The sequence below is a fragment of the Saccoglossus kowalevskii genome, chromosome 19 (genome assembly GCF_978046115.1).
Source record: "Saccoglossus kowalevskii chromosome 19, keSacKowa6.1, whole genome shotgun sequence".
NCBI classification, from domain to species: Eukaryota; Metazoa; Hemichordata; class Enteropneusta; family Harrimaniidae; genus Saccoglossus; species Saccoglossus kowalevskii.
In genome coordinates this window covers 8,826,610-8,842,128 of record NC_140659.1, presented here as the reverse complement: position 1 = coordinate 8,842,128, position 15,519 = coordinate 8,826,610, and the positions used below count along the sequence as shown (strand labels likewise).

Here is a 15,519-nt window from a genome sequence, read left to right as displayed (position 1 = left end):
ACTAGTCTCTCCTTCACTGGCACGGCAGTCTACGCTCAGAACGAACCCCGCACCTGCTGCAACGAGAGCGGCTCTGTAACAATTCTACCGAAAGATTTGTTGACCAACAAGCGCCATAGCTGTGGCGGAGAAAACTCAAATCACGGTGTCTGGGGAACGGCTGTGGAGATACATTCTGAGATAAATATCAAATGAACAGCGGGATTGGATTAGACACTGTACCCTAGTGGACATACTTTAACGTTTAACATCTGTGCTCTGTTCTCGCCGGTATCCAATTCACTTCCTTCTATCAGTTTACATTTGAAGGCATGGCGAGCAGGGAGCGAATAGCTTACACCTGTGACACCGAGGCCAGTGGTAACAGCAGCGCTATACACGCCATGGAAAAGCAGACATCCGTCATATGTACAACAAATATGGGGATTTCGAGTGAAAATAATAACAAGCCGATGCGAAAGAACAAGAGAAAATCAACTGAACCCAGGAAAGCTGTGAGGCTGGAAAGCTTTCCCGTCAAACGAAGGAAGGAAGACGATCAGTTAGGCGAGGATGGTTACGACGTGTTTGGCGACGATATGTGCGATGATTATGAAAACTACGCGGAGAGGGACCATTCCACCTCAGTTCTAAGGATGGACGATGACGTACACGAGGGACATATTTCTCCCGATTCTGGAAAACCGACTAGATCGTACAAGAGCCTCAGCCGTGCGCGTCGCATAGTGGCGAACGCTCGGGAACGCAACCGGGTTCACACGATCAGTGCGGCTTTCGAGGGGCTACGCAAGGCAGTTCCATCATATTCACATAACCAGAAACTCTCAAAATTGGCAATATTGCGTATCGCTTGCAGCTATATCTTAGCCCTGGCTAGACTAGCAGATCTGGACTACACGCAAGAGCGAGATGGTATGACATTCGCTGAATGTGTTGAACAGTGTACCAATACGTTGCAAGCCGAGGGGAGATCCCGTAGACGGAAGGTCAGTACACTTGCAGATCATTCAACAGTTTTATACTTCACAGCAAAATGTAGTATTCCTGATGAGACCGTGTTCATTATATTGGTAATCAGAACAGGGTTAGTTATCGAGTCTGTTTTGACGAGTATTTTCGACATTGTTTGTGCGTGTACACAAAGCGATCAGTGGGAAAGTCACATCTGGCAACTCGATCAAATGGATTTATTTTTGAACTTCAATGTATATACATAAAATTCTCTGCTTATATTATATATGTCAGTCTCTGCTTTTCATCAATTGTGGCACAAAACATTCACACTTGACCTCTTCTCTCCTTCACAATAGGAAGTGTTCTAGTCGGACGTCATCTGTCGTGACGTCATCAGCTCCGCCGACAGATTTATTCACCCAACAATGTACATTTCAATATGGCGATATCACTGAAACGATTAAATCGTTACAGCGACCGGCGGGCGCGAGATCGCCTTTTATAAGCCTTCTCACATTATATGCATTTTTACAAAGTATTTACATCAACTTTGCATAGCCATATTGAGAAATATTGAAAATTTACAACGTAACAGTAAAGGAAATTATATTTGTATCCTTTTACGAGTCTGCAGTTTCCCGCCGTTAAAGTTTATTAGTGTTTCATTGGGCGTTCCTTGTAAGTGCACGTTTTGGATAATAGAATATTTAGACGGGGGATCCTTCACCATTGATAGAAGTCTTGACTCTTATTTAATATGCTCACGGAATCTTAAATAAAAAAACTTGGTTGTTTTCTCTGAAAACAGAGCACTTTTACCGTCAACAAATACGTGGCTGGGTGCTGGGCTTGGAGATTGCCGAGAAACGTGTAGTTATCGCAGTACTGTATCAGTAAACAAAGTAGATTTCATTTGAAAGAAGGACGATTTTTTGAGTTATAGATGACCGTTTCTAGGGTGTATTCATATAATATCGTTTTATGTGATTAAACTTAGTCGCGTCAAATTAGAAATATTATCACCACCATCTGAATTAATTAGTATTACTTTTTATTGAGTTAATTAGTTTTACTCCTTGATTAAATCCATCGTGAATTTATGTTGTGATCCACGTTATCTGAATGTTTTGGCGGGAAAACCGCGTAACATGATCGCATAACAGCCAGACCTGTTTGTTGTGGTTTGGACACAGCCGTTCTTTATCAGAGGATGTAAAACTAAATACTCTCGTACTAGTTAGTAACTGTGCTTTCGTTTTGTTTACGTTAACTATGTGTGCCACCATTCCTGTCGCCCGTGATAGCGGCTTTTACCCGACATACTCTGTATGCGTTCGCGGGGATCGTACCTTAATCGCGCTCCAAGTCACGGTGTACTTCAATCTCACTCCTCCTTTTAAATCCCCGAATACCGACATTTCCGACAAGTCACCGGGCTCAGTCAATACCATTCACAAGTCCATTCACAGATGTTACGCGCTCGGCCGGTCCTGAATAGTTGGTATGTAAATATCAATGAAAGTATGGACGCCTGTGACGCATAGCACGTCTAAATCTGAGCGAGGAGATCTGATTTGAGCTGGGCGATCAAATATTATCGTGACGTGTCCAAGGCATGCATTCATTCCACATTCCAGCCTTAATTAGTACGGCTGTTATCGCTTTGATATATAACAAACATCCATTCCACACAGCTGAATATCTTGAAATCTTTCCAGTCGCCAGTTCTATAGCGCAACTGTCCGTACTCTGATTATTCCTGATTATTATTGATATAAAATAATAATATTAAAAACGAATGTTCAGATTTCAAACACTTCTGTAATTTTAATCGCCAGATTTCGCAGTAATATGTGTTACACAAGGTTCTGTGATTTAATTTGCTTAAGTTCAGCGGGAGCCGCCGTCGCATCGTTCAGTGTATGTGATTAATTAAACAAAACCACACACATGCACTCTGCGGGGCGCTGACTATAACTGCCCCAAACCACGCATGCGCGATGACTCGATCTAAAATCCCCCACCTGTTCATAGAATTTTATTGATTGAGGGTTTTAATAAAATGATGTGGTCTTTGTCAACCTCACCATTAGTTTCCATGGTAACTCCTCGCCACCAGCTGTCACGTTCGACAAAATTGGTTTGATATGCAAATGTTTTTGTAACAATATAGATGGATTCGCTTTATTGTGAAATGTGTGGGCAATATTGCAACTGGATGCGATAAACGTTAAATTATTTCATCTGTGATATTTCAAAATACCACTATCCGTTTATTTTGCTCCTACGCCACGAAAGCAGAGATCAGTAATCACAGTCGGCTCTTCCCTTCATCATCATATCTTTAATTTACGTATATTCGTTTAATTTATATATTTATAATTATATAAAATTTATACAATCGTTGTTAGTAATATTTATAAAACATTCCCATTTTTATTTTATGATTGTGTGTTTGTTGTAATATTAATGATACATCGAAAGTTGATTTATTATCTACATGTCATTCCAATCAACTTGACATATTTTTGGCGAGTCAAATATCAATGAGGTTCGTGATATTGTACTGGATTTCATCAAGGATGTAACATTAGTAACGATAGTCACACAAAGTCGGGCAAATTATTTCTTTGGTTCACATCATTTTCTGGAAACTACGACTGTAATTATATTAATAAGCACCTAATTTCAACAGCGCCGTTGTAACGCCAATCTCTAACAGAAGCCTGAAGAGACCTAGCTAATATCGTCCCCGGGTTTGCTGCGCCGCCACACACATATGTAAATAACTGGTGTGTACCTATCACATTGCTCTTCCATCTTCTCAGACCGACACAGGACTGAACGGTCCGGGGTTTCAAATTGTATGCAATCACACGTTTTCAATAAAGTAAGATTATATTCAAATGATTTGTAAAATGAATGTTGCATATATATCATGGGCTTGTCGAGAAAAACATTGTCGTATTCAGGCTTGACGCGAAACGGAAGAGCCGGACTGATCTATCACAGCTGCAGCTGTTCCCCTCTCTAAAACGGCTCTGATTATAAATTCACTGAGCTTGCGCACTTTGTCAAAGAACAAGGAGAAACGCGATGGAGCACTTAATGATTCTTTTGATGAAATATGATTATTAACTTTGACTTAATCCACTATTTCTGCTTACGGCGATCAATAAATTTCTACTCTCACTTCTGTTTATCAGCAACCTAAGAGCTCCTGTGGTGTTTTGACGTCAACCGGGACTCGGAGCATGACGGGAAGTCTTGTTTAAATATAAAGTCACGTGATGCTCATTCACGTTTTCGATTGGGCATGCAATTACAGCTTTCTCTCCGACTTGTGTGTGAATGAGGGGGGTAGTGAAAGATGCATTACATGACAGGTGCCACAGTAATATGATTTATTACCATCACTGCACTTACACGCACCTCCGAGTCACACTAGATGTCGGTAATATGTGCGTGGTCATGTACATGTCTCCATGTTATGTGGAGTACACTACTACACAATATAGTTATTTCAAGGAGCGCGTGTTTTCCCCAATAACATTAAAATATAAAATAAAATAAAAGATTAGGTTTGCTGGTACATGAAGTTCTTTAAATTAGGAAATAACAATAACATACCTATAACATACCTATTGAGTAATCTAAATCCTAAAAATACAAAATTTAGCTATATCATGAGTTGAATATGGAGATATAATAACCACTTGTAGAATACCGTGACTAAATATAGTAAAAACCAAGTCAATATTAGGTTTCACCAAAAATTAATTAAATACTCATTTCGCTAAAATAGAGAATCATAGATATTGTTTTATTATAAAGTATCTGATAACACTTTCGCTTACAGATTGTTGACAAACTAAACAATTAATCGGTTTGCAAGTTATCGTACTGACCCGAAATCTGACATATTATCAACTACAGTGTTCATTTAACAGTGGTGGATCTGGGGGGGGGGGGGTCTTCTTGGGGTCCTGACCCCTCCGTTGAAAAATTTGTATAATATGAAAAAATCATTAACTTAGTCTGGCGATTTTAAAGTTTGGACCCCCCCCCCCATAACCGCCCCTGTTTATCTTCGCTACAATACTATATCCTGCCATCTTCCGACTACCACACTAATGAAGCATTAGAAACATACGTACACTGGCCAAGTGAAATGAACAGACTCGTTCGGCCAACGTCGACAACAGTGGTACTAATAACAATTTTGTCTTTTTTGATAACAAAGATGTAGTGGACACTGACGTTTTGATGACTTACCATACGATAAAATTAACATATATTTTCTTTTCCTGCAGGAAATCTGAACTTGAAGTTTGACTTTGCCGTTTATTCTTCAATCGAAGCAGAATCGTCATTAGTGTACATGGGTATAGATGTATGTTTGATGATTGTTGACGCGTTACTATGGTAACAGTTTAGATTTGCTATTCATCAAGTGGTGGTTGAAATGTTGGTAGAAGACGGGCGAGCAGTTGGACGTTGGTGGCGTGGTTTGTGTTGCCCAGGGGCATTGATACTGTGTGCCTTGAGAACTGAAATGGCGGAAGGATCTATACAGGGTGTTGTAATGCATATCTCACCCTTCACGTGACTTGTGGAAATATCGATTTATTGATTATTATTTTATTGGTGTAAGGCTTGTAATTCTCTATATCCCGATTAGACAAACTGGAACGATTACTTTCAGTGGCAGTATTACAGATGACACAATAACACTCGATATACTATGAACTTATGGTTTATTCTATGAATGCTATATTACTTAAAGCGTAGTGGTCGTCGCTCAGCGCGTGTTCGAATTTCATGTAAATAAACAATATATTTTACACGCGTTGTATACGTCGCTATGAGTCCCATATCGAACAGGACGCCGCACGTCGACTGTCCCCTTTAAATGTCGGTGGTCCTCGCGACCGCGTGTTCACAAATTAAGTGCATTTTGTGCGTATATAAACAATGGGTTGACTCGAAGCTCAAAGGTTAAATACCGACTTTGACTCCTTAGTCATCATTCTATGCGTTCCAATTATCTGCTAAATTACTCAGTAACATGTTTTGTTTTTGTACGCGGTGTTCTGTACGTCACAATCTTTGTTAATATGCGGGGGGGGGGGGGGCTTATCGTGCACATGCGTTGTGCGACGACCACTGTCCTTTCAAATGGTTAGATAAACTTATAACTTTGCGTAAACTATAACTTTGTACTCCGACCAAACGTTTAGTCGCTACGTTTGTTTGTTTGTTTGTTTGTTTGTTTGTCTTGTTTTGAGGAAACGTTAGGGATGTGATTCCGATTATGATCGTTACACTTTGCGGATCTATCAGACGAGGGCGCTATCATACAAAATATGTTGATAGCGTCCGGAAGTTTCGATCACTTTACTGAATGAATGAATGTGAAGATCTGTGTTCTGAAATTAGGCAACCTTGGTATTTACAATGAAATCGTCTCTGTCAAGAGTAGTTTCGGTTTAATTCTTATTTATTGTAAGTAATCAGCTCAATAAACTTGCATGTTTGCAATGAAAATGACTGTCTCTGTGTTTTGAGTTTCAGATCAATGTTTTAGTTAAGTTTGAAGCTGTAACTGAATATTATGAAAACCCGTTTCAGGAATGACGCAACAGATGTTTTGAATACATTAACGATGCATTATGGGATATAATATTGTTTGACACTTTATCAATGAATACGTTTGAATATGATTTGAATTGAATTGAAACTAACACGCATGCGCAATATTTCTGGTATGTAGAGCAATGACAACTTCACATGTGTATGACTGAACACTGTGTCACAGAAGCAACATTTTAGTTGGCGGGTGACATCTGCTGAAACTTGAACCATCCTATTTCGTGACTGACAGGGTATTTAATTCTAATGTGTTTCCATTCGAGGCTGTTCAATACTAGCCGTTATGGATAATATTTGACTAAATTTATCAAAACACCGGTACAAGTTGGCTTTACATTGACAATTTTCATGGTTTTCAAATACGAGAGCAATAAATTACAATAAAATATTTAGCATTTTTTGTTTTGGATAAATAAAACAATCATTGCCACCATTGCCAACAAAATGTTATAGTAGAACTCTCGCCCAAATAGTGATCGGATCATTCATTGTACAAGTACTCCAGTTTTCAAGCATTTCAATAATGTTTGAATAATAACAGTATTCCATTCCATGAATATTGTCTCATTCTCCCGAAGATTGAGATCTTCACCACTATCAGTCACGAGTGGCTGTTACAACATGCATTCATACTCCCTAAGGCTATATTTGTTTTGCTATGACAACTCTTTTGAATATTGGCTTCTGCCAGATTATATTGGGGGATCATTTTAGCTGGAGCTGTCAGAAACAGACATGCGCACGTGTGACAGAAGGGTCAGCCCGGATATTCATCTTCCTGCCAATGCGTATGGTTGCTCTTACTGGGGATTCCGCTGTCCATCTGTGCCTTGCGGCGCCTAGCGACGATAACAGTCTGAACTGATTCAGTGTATCTATGCGAACAGTAACGCAACGTTGTAAAAATGATCGTGAAATCTGTGACAATAATCATGCAAAAATATATTCCAGCCTATCAAAAATGTGAGATCTGAGGTTTTAGAAGGACTCAGTAAGCGATCAGAATCATGACACTGCCTGAACGCAGTCACGGTCTACTGTTGGCCGTAAATTGAGTGGATGTTTGTTTTATAACACTCTTAGTGGTCTCAATCTTTTGAGATCACGTGATTTGCGCGTGCGGTTTTTAAACTGACCAACGAATGTAGAACATTTTATGTAGAACATTTTATGTAGAACATTTTATAAGAACATTTTATAAGAATAATTCTTATAAAACCGGACGTCGATACTATGCCTTTATTTTCGGACGGGGTTTAGGTGCTGTGGTAGTGAAACGCAATGCTCAATAATTTCAGGTTGTATGGATCTAATAGTTTTAGTTTTAAATTTAATTTGTTGGACCCACATCAGAAAAATTACATTAAGGACTTCTGATACGATTTTACTTGATAACCGAGCAGTCCAAGCTGATACCCGCCAAATGAACTGCTGAATGACGAGGTAAGCCAGCTGTCGAGAAAGAAGAAGAATACCGACGATGTCGCATTACAACTCGTCGGTATCGTATTGCCTCCCGTGGCAGATGAACGACGACACAAATATGAAATATTATTAAAGTAATATTAAAGTTGCTAATAAATAATTCTGGTGATTTTTAAATTATTTTTCAGTAGCTGCGAAGCAGAATTTACAGTTTCTTTAACTTCCTACTTTCATTTGGAGTATCGGAATATAATCATTGCGGTATTTCTTGTAAATGTTTTTTCTTGAACCAATTTCTTCTTCACGTGTGTAGGAAATGCTACAGCTAGGGAAATAATTCTCTAGGTGATACAAATATACTGACAAAAATTTAGGAAGGCACTTAATGATGTTAATTAAAATAATCGGCTCGCACACAAGTCCAGAAATGATCCACTGTCAATATTTCTAGATAGAGGATATTCACAAATACAACATGCAGTCCAACCGTCATACCGTTTACTAAATCCTGCGTTAGTTTTTGTCAAAAAGTTCTTTTTATTGTGTGTGTCGTGCGTTTCTCCAAGTCATCGTCGGTGTGGAAGAAATAATGACGTCATTGTTCGTAACAATAACAATGACGTCATGTTAAAATAACGAAAATTTTATGATTTTTCTGACTACAATCTGAAAATTTAAATACCAACCAATTGGAGACATCTTGTAATTCTAGAAAGAAGCGAAGTGGTCTCTTGCAATTGTTTAATCAGACAATTTTTAAAGATCCTGATTTGTTTTGTTTTGTTTTTATCAAATTATGAATAATGTTTCCCGAAATATAGACCTAGTTTAAGTACACGATAAATATAATGGAGGACGTCACGGTTTTTCACGTAATTGTTGAAATAACGGAAAAATAATATCATGAGATGACATTTCTATAGAGTGAGTGGCACACGATTTAAAATGACTCGCAATTTCATTCAGGTTAGTGAGTCTAGTTGTGAACATAGCACAGCTCGTCTTAATTATGGGTCAACAAACCTGTTTTGCTAAAACGATATAGATATGGTTCTTCTGACTGTACCGCTTCCATTAAATCGCGCCCTCCGGCGACGAAAAATGTCGAAGGCAATGTTTTTCACATGAATCGTGGTGTTCACATGACTCACATGAATTTAGCGAATCTCTTGAGGTGACGGACGACCATAAACCAAAATAATACCGATGGTGTGAACGATAGTTACAGCTATTGTTTCTTATCAGTAGGACAGGCACCGACAGACACAAGACAAGGAACCCTTTTGTATTCTCTTCATAATCTTTGTTTATATTTTGGCCTGAAGGTAAGAATCGTTTCCGACCCACAATTGTGTTCGTAAGTTGACAATCAATGTATCACGGCTGGGAAATATATTTCATAATAATGAATTCGATTTGTTTTTGTTGAACGTGATACAAAAATTAAAGATTTATTTCATGCATGATATTGCAATGAAAATTGCATTCACCACTGTCACACGCCGTTATTTTGCTACCAAATGACACGTTTGTTTGGTCCACGCTGAATAACTAACTGGCTGACGTCATAATTGCCAGGGCCATCTCAGTGTACGTTTGTGTGCTCATGGTGTCACGTTTTAATATTGTTTTCCCTCGAGAAAGTTTAAAGTTATGTTACAGTACATTTGATATTGATTACGCGCCAGGTGGTTTCGTATACACACTTTTTCAATTGATTATAATTGTGATTTGTGTATGATGAAATTACAAAATATTAATAAACCCGCTGGTTGCCATGATAAACTATAAATTTTTTGTCGTACCTCAAATTGAATTGTGCGTGGCTACACAGGGGCAGTTTGGGATATTTCGCTAACAGAAACTGTGCAGTCAACGCAAGAATAGTGAGCAATGGTGAACTAGGAGAGTTCTTAAATAATATGATGTGTATTGTACCCAGAATTACATTTTTGTAGTAGAATAAATGATGAAAGTTTGCTTGTTACGGATCAATAGCTTGATGCTACTGACCGGACAAGGTTACTCCACTTTTCTAGAACAATTACAGTTTCTTACGCATACGGATCGTGGTTTTTATGTTCATATAATTCATCAGTATGCATGATATTACAGTTTCCAAAACTACAATTAGAATTTGCACGAAGGCTTTATATATATTCAATCATCTTCCTCTACGTCAGCACATCCGGGTAACTATTGTATTGTAATTTTGAGTAATCTCATTTGCAGTAATAGTGTAATATGGTAGTACCTATCACTTCAGGGCGCTAACTATACAAACTGGGACACGTAATCGGATTATTTTATGAGACATGTTGCTTTAATGTGAAACGCAAATTATTGAACAGTATTTATGCATGTAGAAATATTGAATTGTTCGAGTTACGTGACTGAAATGACAATTTAACGCCATGGAACGGTGATTATTTTGTTTTGTTTCAGTTCGCCATTTCTACAGTTTCGAGCATTCTTATTAGCACGGTGTCATCCTATGATGAAGGTATTCATGATGTGACCGCATGGATATCCATCTTGACGTATGTAAGTCACAGTACTGCATTATAGCATTACTTTGCATAGTATACAATGTGTTACTTGTGTTTTTTATTAAATATATACAATGCAAAATAATTCATAATTATGATTTACAGTTCTTTCTTCGGCGATGACGTCATCATAGTCACAGTACCCAGATAAGTTGTGCAATCAATTAAGCTAGATTTTAAAGTAAAAGTAACATTTCTACATCTATTATCACGAATCTGTTTTTGCGGAGAGTAAAGTAACTGCGAGTCAAAACATTCAAGTTATTTTGCCAGTTGTTATAAGCAGCTACAGCTCGTCGGACTTCCAATGGGGAGAGACCTTTTATATCCACTGCGCAGTTGACAGCGAGCAAGACGCCCAAGTATTTATTTACAGAGACGGTGAACGCTTATTCTCTACTCACAGTTGAAGGCAATACTCTGACAGTGGAGCCGCTCCTGCCAAGCGATACCGGGAACTATAGTTGCATGGCAACGAATGGTTACCATGGTAACAGCAAATCGTTTTACGTCTCTTTACCAGCTGACCAAAATGACGTGAAGCAGATGGCGAAACTCGATTTAAAAAACAATTGACGGATATGTGGGTGTATATTTTGTTTCGGAAATATATGGATTTGGAATGCACTGTTGAAGTTGTATTTTGTAATGTGTGTTTGTTGTTGGGCACTTAACAGTTGAGATTAACAGTGCAGGTTGTATAAATACCCGAGGTTCTGACGTAATGAACTGATGTCAAATGATTTTGGGTATCGTTCAATGATCGTTGATATATTTGATGCTTAACATCATCATGATCGTCTTGTGTTTTCGAACGGAAGCCACAACATCGGTACTTCGTTATCCAAATACCATGCAACGGCCCGAGCTAATGTTTTGAAAATTGGGACTTGATCTACATAATTTAGGAATATTACGTCACAGTCAAGTATCATGACTAATACAAACTGTATATCATTCACTTCGTTTGGTTACTAGTATATTCATGGCTGTTGGTCGAGCGCCCTCTATTTTGAACAGAATTGCGTTACTTGTCGCCTAGGAGAACGAAGTTGTCAATTATTGCGAGGCAGAAATTATTAAAGATTTCATTAGCAAGTTGGACGATGTTGGATACGAGTTTAATTTAACTGAAGAATCGAACGAAGAACTTTTGTGGTAGTACAATTCTGGGTGATTCCTGGCCCTTCAGACCTTGGTCACCTTACACTTACTTACACTTGCTGGTCTTATTTCTAGGACTTTTTACTTGTGATGTCATCTGCTCTCACTCATCTCTACGAAGATTTGAGCCAAGAGTCAGAAAAACAAAATTATTTTCGAATTATTTATTTATAAAATTTACAAACACTCTTCGTTTGCAAATGTCCACTACTCAGTTACTAGTACTCAGAACGTTCATTACTTTATTCAACGTCAACACACTTTATGTTTTTACTTCATGGATGGATTTCATTGGATTTTCCTGGAACTTTGTCTTGTTCCATTATGCTAATTAACATAACAATTTGCAGAATGGTACTTCACATTGCTATGCAATCAACCTCCATCAAGTCATTATCAGCACCTGCAAGGTGTTATGTAAATGCACTCGTAGTTGGGAGTACCCCGGATGTGAAGTGACCCGGATGTTTAAATGTACATATATTCGCCGGCGAAAACTTATAGAGACAAAACACCAGTCTTATGCTATTATCTAAGACAACATCACTAAGAGCTGAACATTTCATTGGAATAGAAGCTTTGTATCTGCGACGGAACGATATAACGTCACAAGCCCCTGTGGTGGTAATTGAATAGCGCCACCACGTGTTAAAATTGGCTAATGTATAGTTTTTGTTTTTTTGTACGTTTTTATCTCAGGGCTGCTGTGAAATATCAAATTATTTTGATGCCAGTTAGGGGCATAACGAGGATTTTTGGACTATTCGCTGTCAACCATTCCACTATCACGTTCATGTACTTGTTCACCGTATATTTAACTCAGTGCAGGTGAACACATGATGGTGCCAGCCTGCAAATTTGAAGATTCATGGCAGTATTACATCACTGTGTGCAATACGACGTGTTCTTAAGGTAGAAGCCTACTCATACTAGTAAATTAAATGGATTCATAAATGGACTTAAAACGTTGGCGGCCACCAGCTTAATTTTCGAGAAAATGAGGGTTGCATTTTAGTGGATATTTGTCATTTTGTCAATATTATAACGATTTTACCACAGGTTCTCATGACAGAGATGTCATATCTCAAATTGTAGCCTAGGCTGAATAAAATCACTTATTGTTCTAAATTATTTAAAAAATCTGGGTTTTAAAAATTGTCAAAAAATGCCATTTTCTCAAAATACGTAACTGTAACACACAGAAAATGCTATTTCATGATGCCATGGGACAGTACTTCTTGATTTTACATAATAAACCAGTGAACATTGTCATGTGATTTATGACCAACTTTCTCAAAAATTATGAGAAGGCTTCACCTAAAGTTGGGGAATTTACAGAGCCGCCCGCCCCCTTCCCGCACCCGTCTTGTAACGTTGACGTCAAGGTCCATAAGAATTCCAGGTCCAAAATACGTTATAAATATCTCTAATTCTGAAAGTGATGATTTATAACACACAATAATGGAAAGAGCGTCATTTGTTTCACAATTGTCAAAACTGTTAATGATAGAAAATTCTAAACAAGTCAGTCTCTTTTATGTTTCAGGGCTTTTTCATCTTTATCTTTCATTGCGCCCTCAACTCCGAAGTAATGCAGTTTAGTAGCTCTCGTTTAACGAGCGCCCGCTAACGTTATAGCGCTCCGTATTCTTAGTTGCACCTCATTGACCGAGGTCTTGTCGATGGTCATGTTTTCTGGTCGGCCTGCTCTGTTTTACGAAACCGCTATACTCGACGATTTGTTGAATACATTGTTATTCCGTCCGTAGGTGAAGGCATCGGTAACGAGATGAAAACAGCAGCGTGGCCCGAGTCACGTTACTATGATAAGAGTCATCCAAGTGAGTACTAGTAACACTCATAAAGTGTTACGTAGCTTATATAATATACGATAATATATGAGCAGGACTCAAACGCTTACTGAAGTAAAAAATGACGGGTATTAATGTCGGCCATGTACATGCAGTTCAAGTACCAGCCCCGACAGGCAAGAATGGGATATACTGAAGGAGGTTGTGTGCATCTCAAGTTGCGGCGAACTTGAACAGTCTTCTTTGTATATAAATCAGTGCCGGGAGAGTATGTGCTCATAATTTAATGAAAAGTAAAAGAAATAACCTCGGGTAAACTCTCGTTAACTACGTTTACTTAGCTGCTTTTCCGCATTACATTAATTCCTATTTTAGATGCCGATCACTGGTACACCCAACTCACGTACATTGACACCGCCATTAGAGATCACCACAAGTAACTTAGAGAATCCCCGGGTACTAGCGTCAATTCAAAGTCACCAGAGTCAAGCACGTCGAGGATGGTGCAAGTTCAATCCCAGATGAATAGTCCGATTGAGAATATCATAGATATTGAAGATAACAATTTGGTTACGTTTTTTTTACAACAAATAAACCAGCCATCAACACATTGCGCTGATACCGTTTATATATATTATTGTATTGCTTTGTGACTTCGGGCAAAACTTACATTCAGTTAAAAACAACGACGAATCGTCAGACAGTACCCCGAACTTGATTTTGTCAACATATCATTTACTCGATGGACCTACAATGATTAATTCTGTACGAGTACAAATTTCATCAATTTAGTCGCTTATTTTGACCGATACATATATCTTTAATTACATAGTTTAATGGTCCTTCGATGACGGCTTTCAGCATCACGAGGTAAAGCGTTGTGTGGCTCATTGACCTACAGGGAATACATGTGAGCTGGGTCCTGAATGCCTCGTCACGTCACGTCGTTGAATAAATGATGACAGGCTTAAAAGGAATCTATAAGTGTTTAAATTAATTAAAACTGAAAACAGTGTTCAGTTTTTTTTTTGTTACATACGTATTTATTATTGTATACACACAGTATTATCTTCACGATGTTCATTGTATGCCAGTAATATTAGTGTTTGATGCAACCTGTTGAAGAACGTTTTGCACTGATCTTGTATCGTACAGTTCGTGAACTATGGGTCCAGGGCCGTTCACTCGTAGAACTTATGGATGTTTCCGATTTCCATTCAATATCATCTTGAATTTTCAAGGTGATTTTTTCCGGCGAAGCAGATAAAGGAATGTCCGAACGGAACAACACCGTACAGGCGGAAGATGTTCAATATAAAATGCGTAGAATTTTAATTTTGGTCGAAATCCTTTAAACAACTATTTGTGTTTATCTGCTTACTTTATTATCGACAATCCTTGTTTAGAACGTATATAACGCTGAGAGGTGTCGACATGCAATGAAGAAACAGGCCTCATCTATGGCCATTGCTTCAAGGGCGCCACCAGTGATGGTGATCAGTAAACTGAATTAAACGCTTAGAGAATTAGCCTAAATAAGCATCACAATCACGTCTTAGTGGCTTGTTGTTTAATTACACTGTCGCCATGGAAGTGTGTTGGTGAATTGAATTGAACAACTATAATTCGACTGAATATACGACGTCATTGCCACAGTATACGCTCGGTAGAAGCTCCAGTAAATATATATGCACCGGACTCATAAACGACCACATACATGAAGTCGCATATATAAATCGCACATTTCTCATCTCTAGATATGCTAGATTCAGTTGTGATTTCTTCCAAATGAATGCGCGGTCGGTCGGCCGATCATACCTGTAAGTACAGGTTTGTGTGGCCGTTGGACTGAATCATCCCGGGCTGCAGCAAGACTACTAGGTCACAATATCAGAATACAAATCAATTTGAGTCGATGGTGAATTAGACTGAGAAATGATAATGTTTGATCGGTCATAATGTAA

General features: G+C 38.4%; 1 protein-coding gene across 1 annotated transcript; it reads left to right on the top strand.

The window, feature by feature from the left end:
• On the top strand, window positions 1–5,692 carry LOC100377132 (uncharacterized). Its single transcript, XM_002737117.4, has 2 exons — window positions 1–986; window positions 5,268–5,692. Exons 1-2 carry the CDS (start codon window positions 312–314, stop codon window positions 5,274–5,276), a joined length of 684 nt encoding a protein of 227 aa, XP_002737163.1. The 5' UTR covers window positions 1–311; the 3' UTR covers window positions 5,277–5,692.
• The last annotated feature ends 9,827 nt before the right edge of the window (window positions 5,693–15,519 follow it).